The 27,063-nt window shown below is 39.2% G+C and overlaps 1 protein-coding gene across 2 annotated transcripts in view; it reads right to left on the minus strand.

The window, feature by feature from the left end:
• PCSK5 (proprotein convertase subtilisin/kexin type 5) overlaps positions 1 to 27,063 on the minus strand; it is a 269,863-nt gene that overhangs the window by 76,629 nt on the left and 166,171 nt on the right. For both annotated transcript variants that reach the window (XM_061355628.1, XM_061355629.1), the window contains exons 11-13: positions 12,031 to 12,148; positions 10,775 to 10,963; positions 1,191 to 1,327 (exon numbers count right to left, since the gene is read on the minus strand). In XM_061355628.1, coding sequence (XP_061211612.1) covers positions 1,191 to 1,327; positions 10,775 to 10,963; positions 12,031 to 12,148 — 444 coding nt within the window. The remainder of the gene's footprint in view (positions 1 to 1,190; positions 1,328 to 10,774; positions 10,964 to 12,030; positions 12,149 to 27,063) is intronic.

Raw genomic sequence — 27,063 nt, forward strand, 5'->3', positions numbered from 1 at the left:
GTGGGAATTAAAAGCAGAAGAATGCCTGTAGCTTCAAAAATTCTTACTAGGAGCACAGTTTGTGAGTAGATGAATGCCATTTCTAAGCACTGTGCCCATACACACACTGCAACCAGACACTGCACACTGCAACCTACCAGTGGTAGCAAGCCATGAATTTCTTTCCAATGGTGGAATTTTCTAGTTGTGTAAATACCAATAAATGCCCCTTTTTCTTATGGGTAGAATAAAAAACACAAAGGAAACAAAAACAACATGAAAATAAATCCCTGGACCCTATACATAGCTGATACAAGCCAAGTATTCTATGATTCTGATTCTAAGAAAATATGGGCCTTATATCAGCCATGAAAGTCACAAGCAATTTGAATACAGCAGAGTAACTCTGGGCTGCTCTAACTTATGTTGAAGACTTGTCTGATAAATCTATATTCAGCATTCAAGAAAGCAGATTCCTCTATAAGGAGACTATAACTTATTTCACATATGACACATGCACTTCGATGCAGTTTTGTATCTTTTTCCACAAAAGACTGTGCCTAGCAAATACCTATCTTAAAATACAGCTTAAAACACTGATTACAGTGCTTTCTGGTAACAGGAAGGGATTTTATAGGTACACTGAGGTACTGCAGCACCTCCCGTATAAAGACAGGCTGAGAAAGTTGGGGCTGTTCAGCCTGGAGAAGAGAAGGCTGCGTGGAGACCTCATAGCAGCCTTCCAGTATCTGAAAGGGGGCTATAAGGATGCTAGGGAGGGACTCTTCATTAGGCACTGTAGTGATAAGACAAAGGGTAATGGGTTAAAACAAACAGGGGAAGTTTAGATTGGATATAAGGAGGAAGTTCTTTACTGTGAGGGTGGTGAGGCACTGGAATGGGTTGCCCAGGGAAATTATGAATGCTCCATCCCTGAGTGTTCAAGGCCAGGCTGGACAGAGCTGTGGGTGACATGGTTTAGTGTGAGGTGTCCCTGCCCACAGCAGGGGGGTTGGAACTTGATAATCTTAAGGTCCTTTCCAACCCTAACTATTCTATGATTCTACGATGCTCTTTACAGCTCTGCCTTCACACTAAAACCAGTGAGATGTTCCAGCTGTAAATAAAAGTTGAGAAACAGTCAAGGCAGTATAATGAACTAAAAGCATTCTCCTGAACTCACAAAGTCCAAATAAGGGTTAGAGCCATACCTGGAGTCTTGAAATTTCTCAACTGAGATGGAGTGTCACAGATTTCCAAAATCCAGTCACCTGCTGCTTTTTCACTCCAGCAGTGAGTAGTCATAAACTCCCAGTTTTTGAATCCTTCCATGGAATGATCAAATAGCCTAAAATAAATAATGACATTAGTTTGAGTGAACCATTTTATTTGGGGAGCTAAGGCTCCCAAGTCTGCAATATCTTGAATGATACACTAATTAGCCAGTTCATTCAATCGTACACAATGTTGCTAATAATGGATTTCCCGCACATATTTCAAGTATATTCAACAGTTTCTTGTTTTGATGGAAAAGATTCTTGATGTGTCATCATTTGTGTAATGTGAAAGAGAATGGAAAAATAATTTATTAAAAAAACCCCCGCCAAATCCCAAAACTAATACTGTTTAATAGGATTCATGTGTCTTGGGAAAAGTGCACACAATACAGCATATATTTTGCTTTAGTAGCATGACACAAACAACCCTTAAGCAGGAAAATTGCTGTAACATTTGGTTTTGGCTTTGGATTGGGATACTTAAAAGCAGTTTAAAAGCAGTAAAAAATATGAAGTGACTGAGACAACATTACCAATTCAATATATGTGACTTGTATGGAAATAAAATGTCACTGAGGAATTGGTCTCAGTCCTCAAATGACCAAGGTATAACTCTCTTCAAACACTTGACAGAATTAAGTTTGGCTAAAACTGAAAGATTAATCACATCTAACCATCAACATTAACATAATTTAATTACTCAGGTTGTGGGTGAAGAGGTTTGAGTTTAGGCCTGGATCACAATAATTTCTAGTATGGGGGCCCAGTTCAGAGGCTGCAATGGAATGCTGATGCCATAAGGGAAGAGGCAGGAGATCTTGTTATCTAAAACTGGGGTTTATTAATGAGATTTTAGAAAGACAAAAGAGAATTTGTGGGTTTTTTTCAGTGCCCACAGGATCACTGAAACAATGTCAGGCACTGAAGCAACAGCAGGTTGCCTGGTACCCTAAAACTATTGATGAGAGGTGCACTCTTATCAAGACTTTTACCTCCAATAAAATGACACCGCTCAGCTTTGAAAAATACACACAATTCATAAGTAGGAAAATTGCTGCAACATTTATTATATACAACCATGTATATTTATATCTATATATTTCTATACACAGATATCTATTACATGTATTTTAATCTATATGTGCATACATATAAGTATGCATATATATTTATCACTGTTTTAATTTGCTCTTTTTGTGAAAATTCCACTGGTAATAGCTATGCTTAAATACTTTTCATAAACCAAGATCTTTCAGTAGAAAATCCATAAGATTTAAACCCCTTTTCCATAAAACAGAGAAAAGGTTGGCATTAAACTACAAAAATATTAGGGTATTTTGCACTTACATGGTTCTTAACTGTTATTTTCTAAGCTAATTTCAAGCTTTATTCTCAAAAGTTTGTAAAATTCAGCAAACACTGGGAAAGCAGAATACTTTTGAAGCAATGTATGTGTCAATTTCTGGTAAAAATCACCACACAGAATGTGAATAAATGCCCTATTTCTTGTCAAAACTTTGGTAAGTCAGAGGCATAGGGTCAGGTACTGTGTATTCACGCCTTCTGCAATAGGACCTGTATAGACCTGCATGCTACATGCCTGGTGCACTTTATAGGACTCAGCCCAACGCTGACATTCAATCTCTCACTTGTGCAACCTTTTCTCATTTTTAATGAATGTATAATAATGTTCTTATTAGCATTGATAACATTAAATTTAAATATATATATGTAGAATTTGGCTTCATTTTCTCTGATAATTGTGCACTATTTTTTTCTAATGCAGTTCTGTGCCTTTGTGTGCGTCAGTCTGTATGTGTGTGTGTATATATATTTCTTCTGCCAGCAGAATTGGCCTGTTTCATTTCACTGTTAAATCAGTTGTGTGAATGCAGCAAATCTCACAAACACATGGCACACACCATTTACTGAAAGGGTAGAAATTATTACACAGTTATTACTCAGTGTTTACACATGGGTATGTTCAATTTAAGTCATTATGTAGGATATTTCCAACAGTTTGTCAAATTGTCATACTGTGTTTTGCTGATAACTAATGTATTACTTTCTAAACACCCTGTCAATCTGTCAAGGTAGTAGTACTCCTCTTTGCCATTGTGGCCACTAAATTATATAGTATTATGTAAGTACTGTGCAATTATATTGCAAATTCGATATTCACTGGGCTTCCATTCACATACACAGAAACACAAGTTGCTGTTTATTTTTACTGTAATCAGCCAAATGTTTCCCATAGTATTTTTTATTTGTCATGCTTTTGAATTTTAAATTGCTGTCAGATTTCCATTTTAGTACTGCATCATTATTTTAAGTAATTTGGGAGGAAGAGAAAAAAATCCATTATGGCCTTATCAGAGGTTAACTTCCCTTCCTCAGTTTACCTAAAAATACACTATGGCTGTAACTGTAAGCATTCACATCTCCAACTGAAATAGGGAAAATATGGTTATGTTCTTTCAGAGAAAATTGACTAATTTTTTGAAAGAATTATTTGGGAAAGATCTGTATTTTATGAAGTAAGGTTTAAACTGGAATCTTTTAATGTGTGAATGGTGTTTCTACAAGATTCCACAAATAAGTCAAAAACCTACTGACAGATCAAAAGAACAGCTAAAAAAATAAAAGATACTGACTCTGAGGCTGTCTGTGTGTCCAAGTATTTTTGCGTTGCTCTGCTTATGCAGTAAACTCTCAAATCAAAGAATCTGTGAGGCAGTACATGGATTTCCCTTTCAGTGGTATAAAATGAATGAATCAAGTGATTAAATGTTCAGGTGTACTTTTCCTTATCCAGAAAGGAATACAAATGGAATAGAATATCTTAAGGAGCATGGAGCCAGGCCATATAGTTAATTGATGTTATTTTCATATTGATACTAAACCAAAATTCATAGCAAGGACATATACAGAACTTATAGTGGACTACTAAATTATTAGTATATTGTCTGATGAAGTGTTATTTGAGTATTACAGGTTACTACTTGTTAAAATGGTTAAGTATGATTATTAGAATGATTTGATAATTCTTATTACCATGATCATATGCATCTGCATCATCTGTACTCACGCATGTAACATGAACAACCAAAGTGAGCCAGAGCATTCGAATCTTTACAACTTATTCATTATCATAACCGTAACAGGCGGCCAGATCTGTTATTCACTTACACAATCTCTCTTATTAACAGGACATTCAAATTACAGTGGATGTGACTACATGCCTGCTCACGATGAACAGCATTACATTTAAAAATAATGACTCTTCTCTCTGAGAAATTTTACGACATACTCCTCACGTGCCATATACAGGTCTGTATAAGAATATACATATCACAGAGTGTAGAGTTAAAGTAATTATTTCCTTAAAACAAATTCAAGAGCCTAGAAACTGCACCACATTTCTATCTAAAAATATAACTCAAGTAGAAATGTTAGTCTGCAATCAAACGTTAAACCCAGAGGAAGACATTTAGCCACTTTCTTGGAATTTGACAAGTAGGAACATAAAGCTCGTCTCCCACAGATATATCTACTAGTGTTAAAAAAACAACCAAATAAGTGTGCCAGCTTTTTAGCAAAGAATCAGTAAGTTCCTAAATGCTCAGAAGAATTTAAGTTTTAAATTCATGTGTGAAAAGGCCATGGGGTAGGGGATCCATTAGGCAACACCACCATTGCTCATCACAAAAAATAAAAAGTGTAAGCAAAAAAAAAGAAGTTTTTTATTATCAAGAACTTTTCTTTTTTTTTTTTTTTTTTTTTTTTCCAACTCAGAAGTTGCAGCTGCAACTGTCTGGCAGCCTTACTTGTATATTGAACTGACCACACCAAGAACCAGGAAGCCCTGCAAGCAGATGGCTGAGGCTGCAATGGAGCAGCTGCCAAGAAAAGGCTATTTTCTCCTCAGTAGTAGAAATCTTTGTTTATGATGTTCTCCAGCCTACTAAAATGGCAGGCAAGCAGAACTTGTCCACTAGTCTAATTGGCCACATGATTTCAGGTGAGCTTTATTTACAGTTTGAAAAGAGTACAGCATGCCTCATCAAGCTGCACATGTGAAAATGCTTGGATCAGTTATTCTTAGAGCAGCTCTTCTCCACAGGGTTCAACCATCAGCTGTCTGTGAGAAATAGCCCCTGAGGAACTGCGGACAGCTCAAACTGACTTAAACAAAGCTTCATCCAGACTCTACTGCTTACCTGCACCGAAGAGCTCAGAATAAAAAGAAATGGTCAGAAAGCATACAGGCACTTCATAAGCTTTTTCACCTGTGTCAAGGAAGATCACTTAAAACTTCTGGATATGGATCTAAAGATATATCTAAAATCTACGCATACACATATTTTACTTTTTTTTTTAAAGATTTCCATATTACATCCGGTCATCACAGTTACTTTCATGAAGCAACGGAGATCTTTGAGCTGTCATGATAAAGTTTTTTTGAGACTAGCATGAACAGTAGGGTACAGTGCCTGCCAGCCTGAACTAGTGGATATTACAGCAACCACAATCTTTAAATATAGAGAACTTGACCTCAGAGACTACACATATCCACATGAAATGCTCCATCACGACCTATAGACATGTCAGGCTGTTGAGCTCCACACACCACACTGGTCAGCGAGCTATATAGCTGATACTTATTGTGCTTTCCTATTGAATTTGCAGTAAACCTTCAGAAACCTCACTCTAAATAGGCAAAAGTGCTTATACAAGAGTAGGAATTAACCTGGTGTGGAGTATACAGATTTTTCCTGCACTATCCTAGGTTTGAAAAGAGACATCTGATTGGGGTAGGGGCAGTAGCGGACACTGTCCATCAAATAATCCAGTTTATTCTAAGTGAAACTCAATGTAGTAAGTGTTACAGTACGACTGATGAGGGCCTAGTTTTTGCAAGGCTGGGAAAAGAGTATTTAATTCTCACTATAATAGCTGGAACAAACCTACCTGCAGGAAGTAGAAATACCAAGCATTATTCCACAGCTTCATTGAAACAGCTCCCCTCTTTTCTATTTGGTTCAATACAAACCTCAGAAGCTGAGACATTTAGCCGGATCCTAAATATGTTCTTAGCCACTTGTCCTCAATACTGCTTCAACTATGGAAAATTTGATCAGACTTTTAATGACTGGTTCTAATTTTCCATTAAAACTTAACTTGACTGAATTCTAAAAGCCAATACATGCCTACTCTGTAAATTCCTTATTAATTCTTTACTAGTCTCAGTCATCAAAGAAAGTCATATGTCACTCTAGATCCCAGATATATTGTACTTCATTCTTCTTGCACTTAGTCAGAGCAAATTCCAGGATCAGTTTTACTAACGGGGAGGGTAGTGTCACCTACATGAATTCATTTACTCTTTTCTGCATGTGCAAAAAAACTCCAACCCTGTCTTTTCTGCAGAGCTGAGAAAATCAACATTCTTTTTTCCCTCTTAGAATGGAAAGATGTGTTTACTATTTTTTTACAATTAATGTGTCTGTAGTATCTCCAGAGCTCCCTGCCTTATCTACTGTTAATACTGCAAGATCTTTAGCGGTATTGATGTTGCAATTGCAGTTCAAGGGCTGGTTGGTAGAAGGGTAGTGGGATGTCTATTCACTCTCCCTGTCTTCTACACCTCCTCTGCAAAAACATAAATAGATAACTGGAATGAAATAAAGCATAGCAAGTAATAATTACGAGAAATGGTTTCTGAGGATTTCTGCATCCTGTAGGCATAATACAAGCAAAATATTGTTTGCTCATCCTGGACTTAACAGCACCAGAGTCCTTTTCTGTTACCATAACAGTGAGACTCAGCATAAAGTTTGGCCCTATCCTTTTCATCGTACTTGGATACATAACATTTTGGGGTTTTTATTAAAGTATAATATGTAAACTGCAATAAGGATGTAAGACAGACAGGTCTAGAAATCAAAATGTGGTCCTATAAAAAAAAGGTTTCCTCTTTTGATATGCAAAGCTTTTTATGAAGCAAACTAGCAAGCAAGATTAAATGAGAATGCCCTGCTTTTGCTCTAAGAGTTTCCTGCATACAGTGTGTTATTAAAATTTACTAATTATCTAAGGTTTCATGATAGGAAAAAGATGGTCATGAAAATACTTCCTTTTGTTACTGAAAAGAGGTATTATTAATGTCCATGCCATATAAGCATAGGAAGCTAGTGGCCTGGAAACTTGCCATCATGTGGCTAAAAAATTTCAGTTACGCAGTTCGAATGGCAGCAGCTGCTTTAAATTTAAAGGGCAAGAATTAAACAAGCCAAGACTTCAGTGGGAGACAAATGAACCCTAAGTTTGCTTCTTCTATCGTCTTTGTATTTAGCTTCTCCTCCATAGCCTGCCCTGTACTGTTTGTTAGAACTGACCTTGGTATGTCTCAAAAACACTCAGAACCCCATGCTGCCAAATCCAATGGCCAATTGTTTTTTAAAAGGGGATACTGTTCGCCTTTGGACTTAACTGTAGCCTCATCCTCATACCAGACAGTGCTTTCCAAGCCTGTATTTTCTTCTGCTGCAGTACATCCAATGTAATCATGTTTAGCTCTTTCCAAACAACAAAGCAGATGTTCCCTGTAATGCAGTTTTTGAAGAATGCACATGAGGCTCAAGCCAGTGACAGTGTAATCCACCAAATGACTGCAAAGGAATCCACAGTGCCTCTGACTAACAAGTTTTCTTACTGAAGTCATTTTAGGGGATGCCAACATTAAAGATAAAATATGCAGAAAAAAGGCCAAATAATGCCTTGAGGGACCTACTCGTCAATGCACCAGAAACTACACAATGACTCTTCTTCCAGAATTGGTGAAGAAGTGCACATGTGTAAAATATACCTTTTGCACTTTAAGACATTTTACTGACAAACTGTTTCAAATTAAACCCAGATGAATAGCAGTAAAGCAATGAGGTTTTCCCTGGGTTCAGTAAAAACAGCTGGTAATGCTGCTATTAATCATGTATGTGTGCATTAAAAAGTCTTGTATGTCTGAGAAAGGCATCTCAGTCAGGCAGCAGCAATGTACAACAGCCTCTGGGACCTTTGCCTATAGGAAAAGATCCCAGAATACTTGCTACCAATGGATCCCTGCATGCTACTCATGCTTGAATGCATTTATTCTTATGCCCTTATAAAAAAGTAATTTAAAATTCAAATGCCTCACGACTGCATTCTCATATTAGTGAATAAGAACACTCCTACTCTGAGTTTTATTTTCTAACATGATGCTAAAACATATACACTCAACAACGTTTATTATACTACTAATTGCAAGACCATGTTAAGACTTCTTGCAAGACCAAATGAACCAAGCCTTGAAACACTATTTTTTAAAGTATGCCATATCCATCACTTTATCCAAACAAAGGGATTGTGAAGACTACAGGTATTTCAGACCTAGGGTTTGCGAAGTACATTTATTCCTTAATGTTAGTAGCCTAGAGTTGTTTGTTTTAGCAAAATGTGACTGACAAGTCAGTATATCTCTGAAGCTTGCATGGGAAAGGAATTTCTTGTGCAACTGTGTAAGTATTCACTATGTCATTAATAATTTATTTTTTGGAAAGTAGCAAACATTAAAAGGCTTTTCAGTTTGAGGGTTTTTTGTTTTTTTTTATGGTTAGCTTTCTGACAGTGTAGGATAAGATACAGCTCAAGATCACCTTATTTTCATGCATGTATTTGTGTTCTCTCTTTCTACCATAGGTACAGAAAATAATTTCTTTCTAAGGTATAGGGTTTACAGAGATTGACTTAAACTTTGTACCTATTCCACATACCAGTCATCACCAGAGGTGAACTGTGAATACTGGAATGTCTTTATCTCCCACTTGCTGTGAGTCAGCTGCAAGACATGAAAGCCTAGAGCCAAAAGTTAGCTGTGTTAAGACCACTGGGTTTACACGAGATTGTTTTGTTTGGATATCGAGTTGGGGGACTTTCAACTTTTTTTTTTTTAATATATTTTGAAGCATGGAAGAACTGCTGCATAAAAATTGAATAGAAAACCAAAGAAGGGTTTCTTTGAATAGAAAAACAAGACTGTTTCGTAACTCCTTAGAGGGTAAAAGTCTGCCTCTGCACCCTTTAGCATATGACAAATTCTTTGTTCAGTGTGACAGGGACATAAACAGACATGTGTGACCGTGTGCCCTGTTAGCAAAGCTCTGACAACATGCATAATGAATCACATGAGATATTCTAGAAGGTGCCAAAATCCCAGGACAACTTTCTCCATTTGATGAATTAATGTCTAAAGCTTAAAGAGTATTTTCAGTATACACTTTCTTTTAAATTAACCTAATCTCTCAAGAAAATACAGGTTCACACTTCCATCAGAATCAAGTCCATCTGAGCTCCAGAACAGGTCCTTCCATTCAAGAAGAAAGGTAAGTCCTTCTACCACTGAGGGATGGGAAGACATGCAAGTCTCCAGGACCAGATAGTCACTATATCAGCAAATCTGGCTAGGCAAATGTGATTGATAAGGCAGTCTGGAAACCAAGCCACTCCCACTTCACTAAAGCTCTGAAGAGTAGGACTGGGAATATAAATGTGAAGACTTCAGCATGATGGCAGCGGAGTTCTTACAACATAGGCTTGACACATGGGAACATTAATTGTTTCTGAGATACACAACATCAGGTAACATAATTTTTTTGTGTGGGAGCCATCCAACAGAATGGCAGTTACCTAAAGAAATTCTCCCAATCACACTATGGTCCCATCAGGAAGAAGAATTTTTGGCCAGTTAGAATGATAGAAAGATTTCTTACTGTAACTTATCTGAACATTTGAAAATGGGGTAGAGTTTGAGAAGGTTTCTGGCGTTTCTTAGTGCTTTAACCATCTCTGGTAGGAGGCAGTGCTTTTGAACACTGATTTATCAAGATTTATCTGGGAAGGACTGCCAATGTTCTCTTCCAAGAAAGAAGAGTTCTGCTAGTAGACCAAAGAAATGGAAATATTATTGAGAAGTCTTTCAACTTGCTGAGGAGAAATAGTAATGACGCACCAGGCACTGAAATTGCACTGATGTTGGAAATGCTGCACTGGATAAAGAGATACTTGTTTGAGTCCAGTCTGGATAAAAAGAAACAATCTGATGCACTGTCATCATTCCTCCAAGAACATAATACAGAGGTGACAGGATGAGAAAAATGACTGGTCTTTCTGAGTGGTTATTGTTAGAATAGCTGGACATTCATAAGCAAATATCCAGCATAGATCCACCGGATGAAGAAAATGGCTGACTTTTAAAAATTGTAATAGGCTGTTTACAAATTAATTTCAAAGTAGTAGTGCAACTTCTCATTGCATCTTCAGAGTTCATTTGAACTTCACTTTCCCCATTTCTCTCAGAAAAAGAATAATTAGCCTGTGTCTGCCAGCAAACCTACTGTAACGACTGTTCTTTGCTAATGCTGCAATCTTGGTGTAGGCTTTGAACTCTGGCTGGACTGTGAAGTTGTGATGTCATACCGTACCTGTTGGCCAAGAGCTGTGACCTAGTTCCAGAAGGAGAGGTTAGGTAAATTGCCAAGTCTCCACGTCGAGGGTGAGTAATAGTGATGCGCACAACGACATGCTCCAAGTAGATCACATGGTGGTTAGGGTTATCTGAACAGCCAGTGGCTTTGTAAATTGAACGGACAATGCTGTCAGGTCGTATTGTTCTGTAATGTAAGCATATAAAACAACATCAGTATTTCCTGCTTGTTCTATAAAGTAGGGCAACCACATCTTTTTTGCTTAGAGTGAATGACAGTGCTGGACAATTGTTTCTGACAAGTCAGTAGCCTATAACTGGTAGTTTCAACACTTACATCCTAGCTGAAACTATCACTACAGGATAATTATTGTACTGCAGCTAAACACAACTACCTGGGTTTCTGTTAAGTATGTACACATGCTGAAAAAGTACCGTGAAAACCCTGTAATGGGAATAAGCTTTTGGGACAGAATGTATCTGTGGATAAGTGGCCAGCTGAGAATTGTTGGGATTGTCACAGGATCACAGCTGCTTGTTAGGCCCCAGGAAATGCCTGGCATAGCCATCCTTGGTTATGTAATAGCAAGTGTTACATGTTAACTGCACTAAATGGCATTTGACTCAACTGGTTTAAATTGGCTCAATATCCTTGTAGACTATATCAGTTATAGATCAAACTTGATCAAACAATAACCTTAATGCTTTGGAAATGTGCTTTATGACTGAAACTATCTCTTTATTCACAGGGTGAACATGCAGAATTTTGCTCCTAAGCCTTGTTCTACAGAAACCCTATTGTAGTCATCAGAAAAGAGTTTAGACTTAGTGTCTGAGTTAGAGATTCCTCTGAGGCTGTTTGAAAGCAATAATTATTATTATTATTAATTATTTTAATTAAAAGACTATTTGCTTGTTAGATCCTGTACTGGTAAATCCGTACTCATTTTACAAAGGTGTCTGCAGTGCACTCAATCAAACATTCTTCTTTGGAGTACCATCTACACCAGAATCAACCATTATCCAGCCTGGCTCATTTTATACCTTCAGTTTCTGGGGCATTCTTGAAACTAGGGCTTTTTTCCAAACAGGGAACAATGTTTACAGGCAAATGACCTGATATCTGTGAAGGTGACAGAGCTCCCCAGTATGGCTTTCAAATGACACATTATACACAATTCAAGGGAGGGGTAAATTATGCCCTATTTCTTTCCATAACTTTATGCTAGCAAGAGTTTTGGCAGCAGGTATTACTTGATTTGCCGATCTGTGTTCTCCACACACACATGCTGTGGAGGGACCGTTGTCCACTTTTCTGCTTCTATCACCATTGCTTCCGCATCCATCAGTCCAAATCCATAGAGGTGGCTCACTGCAAGGTACAAACAAAACGGTTGCAATTATAGCATAAAACCTTGGTTTCTATCACAGAGTAATTCCAGAATGTCATAGAGGAGCTGCTTTCTTTCTACTTCTTCCTTGCTTTTACACAAAGCTCCAAAGTCTCTTTGCCATAAGACTATATCTGATTTGTTCACTGAATCTGTTCACTGATTCACACTGCAGAAGTGGCAAATGACCATAATGAGTAACACTGCCTTATCATGAGAAGTGTGGACCAGAACTGCAGAACGCCAGGGAGTCCAGTTGCCTCTGACTGCCCTTTGTTCGTGTGCTTTAATTCAGCTCAGTCCTCTTATATGACATAGTAAAAGGCCAGAAGAACTGAGGAAGGTTACTTCTGTTACTCAAAATACCAAGCGCATGTATGTCTATAAATACTGAAGGTAACTAAGACAATAAATTAAAGAAAGAACAGGCTGACTTTTGTAACTGCTGTATGGTCTTAACTTTCCTGACTGTAAGTAGCACGTGTATACTTTCCTATTCCTGTATGCAGTATGGTCGCCAATGGTCAGCCAACCAGATATATCCAATATCTCCCTCCATCTGCGTGATGAGGGTGAAGAGCAACTGTACTTGAAGACCAGGGCCCTAAAGATAACCCAGTTCTCATGCATAGTCTATGTCAGAAAGGGTCCTTCCTCTACCTCCTTTGTAGATCTGCAGATGAAGGACAGATCTGCAAACGAAGTTAGTGCTGGAGAGAGCTATTAACACTGCTGTCAACCTCTGATACAATCTACTGCGTGCATTGCATACACACTGATACTAAGCATCCATGCCCAGAGGTTAGCACTCTGTTAGTGCTCATTCCTGGGTGTTTCATCCTCACCTCTATCTGCCTTTCATGCTGTGGAGAGCCACCAATTGTTCCCTTGCAATAAACCCTTGCCTATACATTTAACACCTGAATGCCATCAATTCAAAGAAGCAGAAGGCTTTAAGGAATCATCTTTCTTAGGGTACAAAAAACCTGAGCTTTCAAATGCCCAAGACGTAGACAAGGTGAAGTATTTGCAACAGACTTGTGCCAATTGTTCCACTTTTTAATTTTAAGATACTTAACTTGATGTAATTACTGCAACAGTTCCACCAGTTCAAAAAGGCAGAAAGTTTCATTTACTGAACGATCTGTGGTTTTTGATTGCTGTTCCAATCAACACATTTGCTTACAAATGGATTTTGATGAATTAGAAAGCTGCTAGCTGTTGTTTTATTGTGACAAGTCAGTGCTCTTGGTGAAGTTCTGACAGTAGAAGGTGAAAGAAAAAAGCTTCCAGAGGGAGAAGTTTAGATCATAAATATTAATAAATCAGTTTGCCTTGTTACCACAGACAGTGGAACCACAAAACCCTCAGAAAAATGTAAGTGCTATTTTAATCAGTAATGCGACAAGGCATAGTGTAAGTCTTTCCAACTGCACTTTGCAGAGGCTTTGTGAAAGCAGCCTATTTCATTGCCAAACCAGAATTCAAAGGACCACATCCAAAAACCCCAACCATGTAAAACAAATAACAGTTCAAAGCATAAATACAATCAGTGCTTAAGGATCTCATCTTCCAAATACGGCAGTAACTAATATTGTATTAAAATGCCAACTGAAGAGGGTTCCTCAATGGAAAATACTGTGAGGCATAACGGCTGTGTAATGAACTGGTTTTCTTGCCATCTCCTTCCCCTTCAGCCCCAGACTGAAGCGCACATAGCATGGAAATGTTCATCTGGAGAGAACTAAACACAGCTCTTCTGCCAAATGAGGCAGGTACCTTTTTCAGAATGAAACACGACTAATATATATGAAAACAACGAAATTCAGCCCTCCTTCAGCCTTCTGAATTCTCTTTAATGTATTCCACAAACAAATTGACAGGGAAAAAGATGTCCTATTTTTACACATGGGTGGAGGCAGCCAGCGAAAAAGGCAATGAAAACTTAGATGGAGAAAATATTTGTTCTGTGAAGATGGTTCCTGTGATGGAAATCTGCTTGGCCACAGATGTAATCTTGCAAAAACTACATCTGCTTATAAGAGCATACTTATCTGTGAAAGTAGTCCTGCTCTTACACTGCATGTATTGCTTTGATATTTAAAGTTCTAATTCATAATTGTTCTGTCTGCTCTGAAGAACAGTGGGAGGCACAAGGGGTCTGCAACTGTACACAGTTACTCTGTATAGTACCACATTTAAACAGTAAGGAGTTAAATTTTCATGAATGGAAAAATCTTTTGAACTAACCCATGGAAAATGCATTTTAAATTCATGACAGGTAGCATGCTCAGACGTCCAGTTGTAAAATGCTGTGTGTTCACAGAACTACTGATCTCAAAGAGCCAAAGTTCTCCCCAGCTTACCCTTTTTCATCCAGAAAAAAGGGCAGAAGGGACCTAACATTGCCACCACCAGGCAGTGAACTTCTGATGGAAACTTAAGTGGCTGTTGAGCCATCTCATCCTAGATTTTTTTTGCCTCAGCATGCACATTAAAAATACAAATAAAATACAGAGCGTGAACTTTCTATCTTCCTACCACAAAAATTACTTGGAAGATAGGATTGTGTTAATTTTTCATCCAGGAGAGAAAAAATTGTCACCCAAGGTTATGTGGTTGTGTTAACTGCCCATGATCCAATGATTAAACTCTTTTGCATGACAGCAGATGGGGGGGTTGGGAATGAGAAGTTCTGCACCTGCTGTCTTTTTTTTTTCCACAGCTGAAACAGAAGTACATTTTTATCTTAAAATAAAAACTTCCTGACAGTCAGAGGTGCTCCTAAATCCTTCCACATGGGAAGCTTCCAGGCAGCTGACATTTGGCTGTCTGCAACATTTGCACTTCAAAGTCCTTGATCCAGTGTGCTGGTTAGCAGCTGCAGGTACCAGCAGAAGCCTGTAATTTTTAAAGACTAAATAACAGCAATTTAGGAAAGAATCACAGAGTTAAGAAAAGCAGTTGATCCCATGTGTCTTAGAGAAGAAAGGAGATTTTGTTTCCTACTGCCTTCAAATTGTGCCCCTTCATCTGTGTATATGCTAGTACTGCTTCGAACTCTATGCCAGGCTGCCTCTCCCAGAGGTTAAAAATTACCTCAATGGCCCACATGGGGCCATAAATGTCTTTGGGAAACATCTGGAACTGCCACTGATTTGCATGTCAATGGTACTGAGCTCCCTTCTAACCCGACAGAAAAGCAGCATTTGAAAGACTGCAAAGCAAGATAAACTGAGTGCAAGTGCAAAATGCCCCAGGATCTTGCACATACCCACTTGCTCCGCACTGTTGTTGCTGTGAGGAATCACTGAACATGTCAGAGGGATTACAAGGCTGTTCTGTAAGAAGGTATTTGTCTTTCAGAGACAGAATATGAATGTGAGGTTGGTGCAATGTAAGCTGGTGACTAAGAAGCAGACTGCTGCTGCTGTTGAGCTGAAGAGTTGAAAACTGTGATCCCCTTGTGATCAAGGTGTCCATGGACAGAATTGGTCTTGAATCCTCTCTCTACACATGCAGCAATGCAAACTGATCCCTTCCTATTTCTACAAAATCACAGGCATACACAACTTTACAGATGCAGGAGAAGTTTCAGAGGAAGACTTGCCTCCTGCAACACAAAGTAAATAGAGTTTTAGCTGATATCTTTACTCTTCTTACCATTAAAGAAAATAACATTTCCCAGGGATAAAGTCCCTTTATTTATCCCTGGAGCAATTCCTCTACCAGTGCACCATGAAGTCAAGGCCTGCTCAGCTGCTGGATAGACTTCCCCAGCTTTTTCATAATCCCTTTGTTTTTGTCTGAAACTACTATTGAAAATTCTCATTTATATACAAAGAATATGTAAAGCTCCCCCAAAATTTAAGGGCAGCATATATCAGGGAAGCACTCAACTAAGAGAAATATGAAAGGCTAGTGTTGGTAAATTGTAACACAGAGGCCTGTAAAATCCAGGAAAAATGGACCTAGACCCTCAAAACAATCATTTCCAGTGCCTCAGTGCAACTAAACTTGATTTGTTAGGCTGTTAGTTTTATTGCCTGTCATGAAGATGCCCCATCAGTAGCTTAGATGCTAAGCCTCCCTTGCTATTTTACTCATTCGACAAAACACATTGCAGAGTATTTTTTCCCTACTATCTCTTTGGCCTTTAGTTTTTTATACTGTGAAAGCGGAATTGGAAGTATAAATATTTTGTATACAAATATCAAATAGTAAGTCAGAAGGAGAGAAATGGTAATAACTTCAGTTTGTCAAATGAGGAATATGCAGCTTTACTGAACTAGATTCAGCTGTTCAATATGTAAATTATTATGACTTGTTCATTTATGCTACCTTAGGATCTTGATCCAGTCTCATCCAAAACGAGATGAACAAAACAGGAGTTTAAAATGCCCCTTACACTGTGGTTTTCTTAAATTGTGCTTATCAAGGCTAGAAGATGTGAGACTCTTGAGTTACTCTCATACTGTAAATACTTCAAACTGACCTACACCAATATTCCTTTCACATTTGACATTTTATTTGCAAATATAAAGCTCTAATTCAATATTAAGTTTCTGTTCTTTGCTTAGTGTAGCAAAATGCTTCAACCTGTCAAGACAATTGCCTGAAGAAAATTAAAGGACAAAAAAAGTATAAATGTTATGATTACACACAGCTTAAACTATTAAAATTTTGTTTTGTCATGCCCTAACTAAGACAACATCCATCTTGAATAAGCATTCATCTTGTTTCAGCCATATTCCTCTTTCGTGTCAATGTAAACCAGTAATCTGTAATAACTGGATGTGACTTCTGAAAAACATAACTGCCAATAGCACAATCGTGCAAGAATTCTTTTTCATTCTTGCTTGTAAAACCAACTCCCTCATGCTTTTTAGATTAAGCATGTTATTTGTATTTTTTATATTTTACAAGGAACCAACCACTCAATTTTTCTATTTAAAGACAAAGCAAACAGCAAACTCAGTCCCATCTTTCTAATAAGCACTGTTTAAGTACCAAAAGGCTGCTATAAGTCTCTCCAGAGCCTTCTGTTCAACCCCAGCTCTCTCAGCCTGTCTTCACAGAGGAGTTGGTCCAGCCTTTGACCATTTTTGTGGTCAGAAAAGTGCTAAGAGAATACTTAAAAAATTGCTTTTATTGAGCTTCCCGTTGTGTTTACGGCAAGTGCCATTTTTTGTACTAATAGAAGTAATTTCTTCAATAATATACTAACCATGGATTTACCTGATAATATATTTGACAAAAAAGATCAGGCCTCTGGATTTTACTTTTTTTCTTGTCAACAGGGGCAATATATGTTTTAATTATTACTATATTTTTATTAATAAATTATATTTTATCTGTTAGTCAAGTAATTATGCATACATTTTCTATATTAATTCATATATAAAATTTATTAATTTTATTTTATAAATAAATAAAACAGAAATTGCCCAGGAACATAAGTAGCAGCTAAACCTCTAGTAGTCAATGTACCTTTGTGAATAGTTTCTGTATGTAACTGACACTGCATCACCTGCTATGAGACTTTGCAGCCAGGAAGCATCACCCAAATACATTCCCCCTCTCACAAGTGTTAGCAGCCTTTAGGCAGAGGTCATTACTCTTGGGATTCAGCCACCCCATATTGTCCACTGTGAACAGTGACCCAATTTGTACCCAGCACAGCCATGCCAAGTTCTCCCCTGATCACAGCAACACCAGGATCAGTCACGAGTTTACTTCTCAGAGCTTGTTTAAGGTATGCCATGCTTGACCTCATGCTCACAAACAGGGAAGGGCTGCTGGAAATGAGACACTCCAGGGCAGCCCTGGATGCAGCGATCACAAGATGGTCGAATTCAAGATTCTCAGGACAGTGAAAAGAGTGTGCAGCAAGCTCGCTGCCCTGGACTTCAAGAGAGCAGAATTTGGCCTTTTCAGAAACCTGCTAAGTAAGGTTCCATGGGATATAGCCCTAGAAGGAAGGGGGGGCCAAGACGCTTGGTTGATATTCAAGGATCACCTTCTACAAGTTCAGGAGCGTTGCATCCCAACCACAAGGAAGTGCAGCAGGAGGGCCAGGAGACCTCCTTGGATGGATAAGGAGCTCCTGAGGAAACTTACAGGGGAAAAAAGAAGCTTTTAAAAGGTGGAAGCAAGGACAGGTGGCCTGGGAAGAATACAGGGAGGTTGTCCGGTAAGCTAGGGACCAGGTTAGGAAAGCTAAGGCCCAGTTAGAATTAAACTTGGCTAGGGATGTGAAAGATAACAGGAAGGGATTCTATAGGTACGTAGTGAATAAAAGACAGACTAGGGACAATGGAGACCCCTCTGGAAGCTATCAGGAGAACTGGTTAACCCTGGATTTGAAGAAGGCTGAGGTTCTGAATGACTGCTTTGCCTTGGTCTTCACTGGCAAATGCTCCGACCACACCACCCAAGTCTTGCAAGGCAGACACAGGGACTGTGAGAATTAAGACATTGGGCCCTCTGTAGGAAAGGATCTGGTTTGAGACTGTCTTAAGAACCTGAATATGCACAAGTCCATGGGACCTGATGAAATCCATCCACGGGTCTGCATGAAGGAGCTGGCAAATGAAGTTGCTAAGCCACTGCCCACCATATTTGAAAACTCATGACAGTCAGGTGAAGTTCCCTATGACTGGAAAAAGGGAAATATAACCCCCATGTTCAAGAAGGGGAAAATGGATGACCCGGAGAATTACAGACCAGTCAGTCTCACCTCTGTGCCTGGCAAAATCTTGGAGCAGATTCTCCTGGAAGGCATGCTAAGGCACATGAAAAACAACAAGGTGCTTGGTGACAGCCAGCCTGGCTTCACTAAGGGGAAATCCTGCCTGACCAATTTTGTGGCCTTCTATGGTGGGGATACAGAACTGATGGGCAGGGGTAGAGCAGTTGATGTCATCTACCTGGACTTGTTCAAAGTGTTCGACACTGTCCCACATGACATCCTTGTCTCTAAATTGGAGAGACATCAATTTGATGAATGGACCACTCGGTGGATAAAGAACTGGCTGGATGGCCGCATGCAAAGAGTTGTGGTCAATGGCTCAATGTCCAGCTGGAGATCAGTAATGAGTGGTGTCCCTCAGGGATCAGTGTTGGGACCGGTCTTGTTTAACATCTTCGTCACTGACGTGGACAGTGGGATTGAGTGCGCCCTCAGCAAGTTTGCTGATGACACCAAGCTGTGTGGTTCGGTTGATACGCTGGAGGGAAGGAATGCCATCCAGAGGGACTTTCACATGCTTGTGAGGTGGGCTGATGCCAACCTCATGAAGTTCAGCCATGCCAAGTGCAAGGTCCTACATCTGGGTCAGAGAAATCCCTGGCACAGCTACAGGTTGGGCAAAGAAGAGATTCAGAGCAGCCCTGTGGAGAAGGACTTGGGGGTGCTGGTCGATGAGAAAATGAACATGAGCCGGCTGCAGTGTGCGCTCACAGCCCAGAAAGCCAACTATATCCTGGGCTGCATGAAAAGGAGCGTGACCAGCAGGTCAAAGGAGGTGATCCTGCCCCTTTACTCTGCTCTTGTGAGACCTCACTTGGAGTACTGTGTGCAGTTCTGATGTCCTCAGCATAAGAAGGACATGGAACTGTTGGAACAAGTCCAGAGGAGGGCCATGAGGATGATCAGGGTCTGGAGCACCTCCATATGAAGACAGGCTGAGAAAGTTGGGGCTGTTCAGCCTGGAGAAGAGAAGGCTGCATGGAGACCTCATAGCAGCCTTCCAGTATGTGAAGGGCGTCTATAAGGATGCTGGGAAGGGACTCTTCATTAGGGACTGTAGTGATAGGACAAGGAGTAATGGGTTAAAACTTAAACAGAGGAAGTTTAGATTGGATGTAAGGAAGAAGTTCTTTACTGTAAGGGTGGTGAGGCACTGGAATGGGTTGCCCAGGGAAATTGTGAATGCTCCTTCCCTGGCAGTGTTCAAGGCCAGGTTGGACGAAGCCTTGGCTGACATGGTTTAGCATGACATGTCCCTGCCCATGGCAGGGGTTTGGAACTTGATGATCTTAAGGTCCTTTCCAACCCTAACTATTCTATTATTCTATAACTGTACGAGTAAACCAGTCTCTGAATACATGGTATCTACAGTCTTGCATATGTGTGCATTTTCCCCCGAGTCAGAGGAAGTACCAGTGAGCCTTGCTGAAAACCTCAGCAGAGTGACCAGGAAGACTGGTTTACTTCTCTGCCTCTGAGGCAGAGTTGTGATAGAAACAGGAAACATGACTACTGCTGGCTGGTGATTGCTAAGACAGACAAGCTGCTGCTTCCCTGTAGCAGCATTTGGCTGTAAATCATAAAGCTTTTACTGAAGACATTCATTTATATAGCTTGAAATGAGCCAGCTTATGTGAATGAAATAAATCTGAGGATTATGTGCGTTTAGAGGGGAGAAAAAAGTTTGCCGAAATAAAGTTGGCTAAGGAGCATGTACAGTAATAGAATCTGTACTTTTTTTAACTAGTGATAGTCTTTTTATACTGGATTTTTTATTTTTTTCCCCAAAAGAACAAAGATCCACTGAACAACATGGCAGCTTGCAAGTTTAAAAAAAGCTATTTTGTGACTGCACCATGGAACACCTTTTAAGAAAATGTACTAATTTCCTCTACAAGGAGCACTTACGAGGTACACTTAAGATTCCCCAATAACTCAAAAGCAGTCAAATGTCATTCCACTCTATAAAAAAACAGAATCACTTTTTGGTGAGAGCCTCTATACTAGGATTCATCTCAGAACAGATGATGACAGATGAGTCAAAGGCACTGCAAGTGGGGATACTGACAGATGCTTAGCAGGCAAAGGTAGCATTTCTGTGCTGTCAGGTGTATCAGACACATGGTGCAGAACATCCTTCATGTTCTGTCTTGCACGATGGCTGAGTCTGTTCAGAAGTGTCACTGCTCCAGAGTAATATTTACACTAAAACTAAATAATGAGTGAGCATAAGGCTGCAGCAGATTTCGGAAGGCTAACGATATACACAAATATGCAGTAAGCCATAACAAAGTGTTTTGCAAATTCAGTAATAATAATGATGGTGATTTTTAGAACTAAAAATATACCAATCTCTCCCCAAAGCAGAGAAATTATTAATTAAGTGGACTTCACACTATCCCTGTAGAGCTATGTAGTAGATTCTAATCAGTAACCTTAAGCAAATGAAGTTAAAAATAAGACAAGTCTACACAGATAGTTGGACCAGAAATGCTGGTAACAGACCTTGTGAATGAATTACCGCATCCCCTCAATTAAAAGTGACCCCCCCCCCCCAGCAGCTGACTTTTCTGGAGGAAAAAAAGTGATACAAAAGTTATAAACAACTTCAGGCATTTAACTGATCTGAGTTACTCTATGTAGACCCTTCTCTTCCCCTAGATGTGCTACACCCTGTCACGATGCTCTGAATTCTTAAAATATTGTATAGTATATGGTGTGATCTTCTTCCTAACTGGCCTGGATCCTAGTTCCACTAAAGCGAAAAAATTCTTAAGAAGTGAAAGTGATAACAACTGTCAGTTTTGCAGTTACTGAAATGGACTGTAGCACTGCAACAGCAATGAAGAGCTTTGCTGTTCCCAAGGGCAGGTGCTTGTTTTCTAAAAAAGACAGAACTACCCTGTGCACAAAATATTCACCATTACCACAGGTGCGTGCAAACACAGGAAGGTATTTACCTAGAATATTCTCAAAAGCATATTGCTTCAATAATTAATATGTAAGAGGTCATGCAAATGCATATAACTTTAAGACTTTTAAAATGTAGTCTTCATTGTCTATAATTAAAGCATTCTGCTTTGGAGAATTGTATCAGTTTATCGTTCACATTTAAAATTTGTTGATCTTGGTTCTTCTTTCTTAATACTGCAAAATGGAAATCTACATTTCAAATCAAGTTGCAGACTCTCAGGTTATGAGCCCATAGTGGAAGACTTTTATGCCTTTCCTTCTCCCTGCCCCAAATCCTTTGCACAGTTTTGCTAAAGGTCTGAATTGGGCTTGTTAAAAGAATATAATGTCAGAGGTTATCTTTCCCATAGTGTACATCCTGTTAGTGCTGTCAGTCCACTTGGCAATGTTTGGAACACTAGAAGCTACAGAGCATAGTAATTGTGCATAGCTTTATGTCTAGGACAGATGGACACCAAGTTTGTCAGCTGTTGAGCAGAGAAACTATTTTAAAATTCTTCATCTGCTATGCTGATCATGGTTCGGTGACAATTCTGAGTGCTATTATAACATAAATTTAAATGCTCATTTTACCTTTTCCCTGCTGTCACTCCTTCTTTAGAGCCATTTAATTTACAGTTTAAAACGCATGTAAGTTTGACTCACAGTATATGACCCCAGGAAAGCAACCAGCTGTAACAGAGTGTTAATCTACTTTCCTTTATGTATCCCAGCACAGACCTGAAGTTTCTGTTTAGACTTCACTTTAGACTCCACATTCACAGCTCCATTCCTTGCTTTTCAGAGCCAGCAGAGAGCAGAGTGCTGCAGAGCTAATGAGTAATGAGAAGCTTTGATAATTGTTTGAGGTTGGAATAAATAATGACACCTCCCTGGCTTCTATGAGAGATTCCCTCTGCTCCTTTGTACATCTCCATCTCTGGAACAATACAGATCTGATCTTACACGTCTTACAACTGGAAGCAACATTGTGTGGTTCTCAATTTGTGTAGGGAAAAAAACCCCAAACTAATAACCATGATCTAGGCTGCAGAATTCAATATATTTTCCAACTATCTTCCCCAAATCCCAAAGAGATTCTTTTAGGTCTCACTGAAGGCTAGCAGTATTCAGATACCTGGCAATTTTTTCAGGTTTAACAAGTGAAACACTGAAAAATCCCTAATTATTACATTTTAAGACAACATTATTTACAGCTGTGAGCAAGGAACCAGGAACCATCTAGAAAGGTCACAGTGACCATAAAATAAAAAGACAATAACTTTTAATTTGCTGCTAAAAAAATGCATGTTTTTACTTCACTTCTTGTCAACTATCTTAATTTCGAAATCTCACCTCTAGTACGTTCTCTAACTACAGCAGTGTTTTCTGTATAAAGCAACGATAAAGGTTATGGTATTGACCCCATGATTCTTATGGTACTTAAGTGTGGCTTGAGATTCCTGAGGATACAGACTTCTTCCAATCATACATGCTCTGTCAGTGCTGGGGGAGACACTTCCACTCACTGTTAGACTATTACTTGTAGCTGATTTGCTTCTCTCCTTTTTTGGTGCTAAACTAAATGCTGTTCTGTCTTCAAATAACTTCGAAGCAGGGACTACACAGCAAAAGGAGTTCAGATTAATCTAAACAGTTCAGCTAATATAAAACTAGTGCCTATCTGTGTGAGTGACTGTAAGCATCTCTCTCAGACTTTACATCCACCAATCTGTTGAAGTCTTGGTCATTTATGTACGCACAGACTGTCTTTTCCAGAAATACATTTGTTTTTCTGAACTCTTGCCGTCAGCTGCCTACTTAGAATCATTGAATCATTTACAGCCATTCACTGCAGCACTCCAGTTGTGTGAGTCATCCCACTCTGTTTCCATGATTGCAACTACATCATAGTTTTCCAGCTGCACAATGGCTTCTAACTCTTCCTGCCTGCTGCCCATGCTGCGTGCACTGGTGTAGACGTACTTCAGTTCGGCTATTGATTCTGCCACCTTTTGTGGGGAAGAAGCCTTAATTCCTGTGTGACTGTTCTCAGGTGCTTCTGTTGTTTCTAACACATCAACAACCCTTGCACCTTTCCTGTCATGTGGATCTCCATCCCCACTTCTGCTGAGGTGTCCAGGGTGCTGTGCATATTAGTACAGCCACATTTCAAATGTGCTCCAGTGTGCTCAGTACATGGTGGAGCAGAACTAAGGACCTTGCTAGCACCCCATCCCTCAAAGCATGGGTATGCCACTCCCAGGCTTATATCCAGGCATGCCACTCCCAGACTTATATCCAGCAAGCCTGGTTTTATCCCTTTTCCTCTTTAAATATTGTTTAAAGGTCTTCTAATGAACCCTTCTAACTCTTGCACAAAGATCCCCTTCCCCGTTTGAGACAGGCATACCCTGCCTGTTGCAAGCAGGCCTGGAGTCATGGAGGACAACCCATTATCAAAAAAACCCAAATTCTGCTGTGATACTACTCTTGGAGCCAGTTACCCATCTGCTGTGTCTTCCTGTTTCTTCCCTGATCAATGCCTGTAACTGGAAGGATAGAGGCTACATGTGCTCCTGACCCCTTAACCAGTTGTCCCAAGGTCCTGATGTCTCTTTTTATTGCCTTTGGGCTTCTTATTGCAAATTCATTGTTGCCTACATGAAAACCCTTACTTAGTAAGGTTCTGGTTCATGTGGCTCACATTTGGAAATGGTATGTAATATGCTTGTTTCTTGATAAATATGATTTCCAAACATTAAAATTGTGTAGCTGGTAAGTCTGGTAAGTAGCACTCCAGATGTCAGATTCTTCTGATAGTGCAGTCATTATACCAGTGGTTTAGAGAGTGACACTACTGAGCTGGAGCCCTTCTCAAGGACTAATGCATTTGGACATAAAATCTGACTCAAAGGGATTCCCTAGGTGGTGTAGAGCTGCAGAAATAGCTCTGTGTCATGGCTTGGCAATGAAGCGATGGTCCTGCTGAGAAGAGTGGATGGCCAAAGGACATGGGGTCGAGGGTATTCCTGGTGAGGAAACACTGCCTCAAGCCAACACAGACGTGGGAGAGCAAGAGAAACAAGTCACATGTGAGACAGCTTGCATTTGCTCATGTTTGTCAACAAGCTGAAAAAGAAACAAGCATTCTAAAATGTCTACCTAAAAATACCAGCTCCATCTTTCAAGCAAAAAACCAAAAATAATTAGTCTAGCTTGCATAGGATATGGTCTTCCCCACTCCTACATAAACAATGCAAATTCATGTCTTTGGTGTCAGACTGCCAGCTACCCAAACCTGGGATATTATAACAGTCAAATTCAAAGCTTGTGTTTCATCTGGTCCAGGCACCATGTGAATGGGCATTAGGGGTGGGCAGGAGTTGATACTATCTGCCAACAGTGTGTGAAAATACCAGCTAGCATCTGTAAGACTGGGAAGGTCTTTTTATAGATTAACAGCTTTGACTGGCTGACATAACCATTCACAACTGCTTGCTATTTTTCAGAAGTCTTCTAAAAGCTTCTAACAGTGATTTAAAAATACAATTTTACATTAATCTGAATTTTAAAGGTATTGAAAATATGCAGTAAGGTGCTCATGAACAGTTTATTTGTCTTCTCTGAAATGTAAACATTGTGAAGACATTCTTGCTGGTCTCTAAATCTGTGCATGGTTACTGGTTATCCTACAGCAATTAAAATTTGGCCCATCTAGGTCTCCTACCTGGAAGCATAGATAGACTCATCTCTTTCTCACTCCCAGACTGGTAATGCTCTTCTCACAACAAGGATAACCAGCAGTTTTATTAAATACTGTAATTAAGCAACAATATTAAAAGGTAGTCAAATAAAACAACCAAGTGTTCACTCTCCAGTACAAGCAGCAGATACTTTGGCTAACCCTAAAGGTATACAGCATAAATCTGGTAGTCTTACTTCTTTGCAAGTAAGACAACTCATGATTTCTGTAGAAAGAATACTTCCATTGGGCCTAGGAAAGGTCTGAAAATGAAAAAAGTGGCTAGAAGTTTTATTTTGTTTTATCTTTATCATTTTATTTCACTGTACTGACATAGTATCGTGTACACTTTAGAATCAGAAAGAGTGAAGGATGTTCTCTAAAAGTCTCCCTGCAAATTAAGAGTATTCCTTTCCTGTGAATGGTCTGTTTCCCCAGAGACAGTATTTGATAGTATTTGATACTTCACTTACAGAAAAATAATTCTTCATATGATTCATATTATTGTTCTTAAAACTGCAGTGTTTCATTCTGTATCTTTCAATTTAAAGACAAGTCAGCATTTACACAGCATTTCCTTTTTATGAATGCAGTTGAATGCTCTGTTCCTAACCAAACAACTGACAGAACAAAGACCTTTGCATACCAATCTGCCATAGCAAAAACAGACCGGCAGATTTTGTGATATCTTCACAAAAGCAGGTGTTCTCTAGTATTTTTCCATATAATCAGCTAAATAACTGCTTTAATTATAAAAACCCCTCTGATTTTGAAGCAAAATTGAGAATCTCTTTATCTACTGACAAATTATACATACAACTGACTAACCAAAGAATATCCCAAAATCAGTATTCAAGTCTTTCTTTTTGAGATAACCATGCAATAAGTTCCTGAGGAAAGATATAGGCTGTGTGACAACAAAATAATTTTAAAATAAGCAAGAAAAAATTCTTGCCCATTCCTGAGTTAATTCTGTTGACATGCATTTAATGAATGCTGTTTACTTGCCAGAAAATTAAACAAATAATGGGCACTGTTTTAGCAAATCACTAGCTGGCTCAAGGGTTTTTCATGAATTAATCTTTCTTTTTATGAATGTAAGGCAGAAAAAAGGGGAGATCTTGCAACCAGTAATGACATTTGTGAGCTTCTTCTGTGTGTTCTGCAATGGCAAAATGCTGCCAGGAAGGATAGTGAGGAATAGGGTTGCCATGCAGCCCAGCAAAACAGCCCTCTGAAAAGCCATGCTGACCCACTTTCAACTACCAGTTCTTGCTGACCCTTTGTTGAGTGAGAGGTTCATGCAAGCTTTTGTTGTTTTCACCCTTTCAAGTTCTCATTTCTAAAGCAGCAAGCCTGTCTCTTTCTCATTCTCCTTCTTCCCCAGTATGCATGAAAGAAAGCCAGATTGTTTCTTGTGACTGTCTTTGCTTTATGTAATTAAAAAA

Source organism: Neopsephotus bourkii, unplaced genomic scaffold (genome assembly GCF_033783945.1).
Source record: "Neopsephotus bourkii isolate Nb327-2 ecotype Australia unplaced genomic scaffold, CSIRO-AGI_Nbou_v1 NB_816, whole genome shotgun sequence".
Lineage (NCBI taxonomy): Eukaryota > Metazoa > Chordata > Aves > Psittaciformes > Psittacidae > Neopsephotus > Neopsephotus bourkii.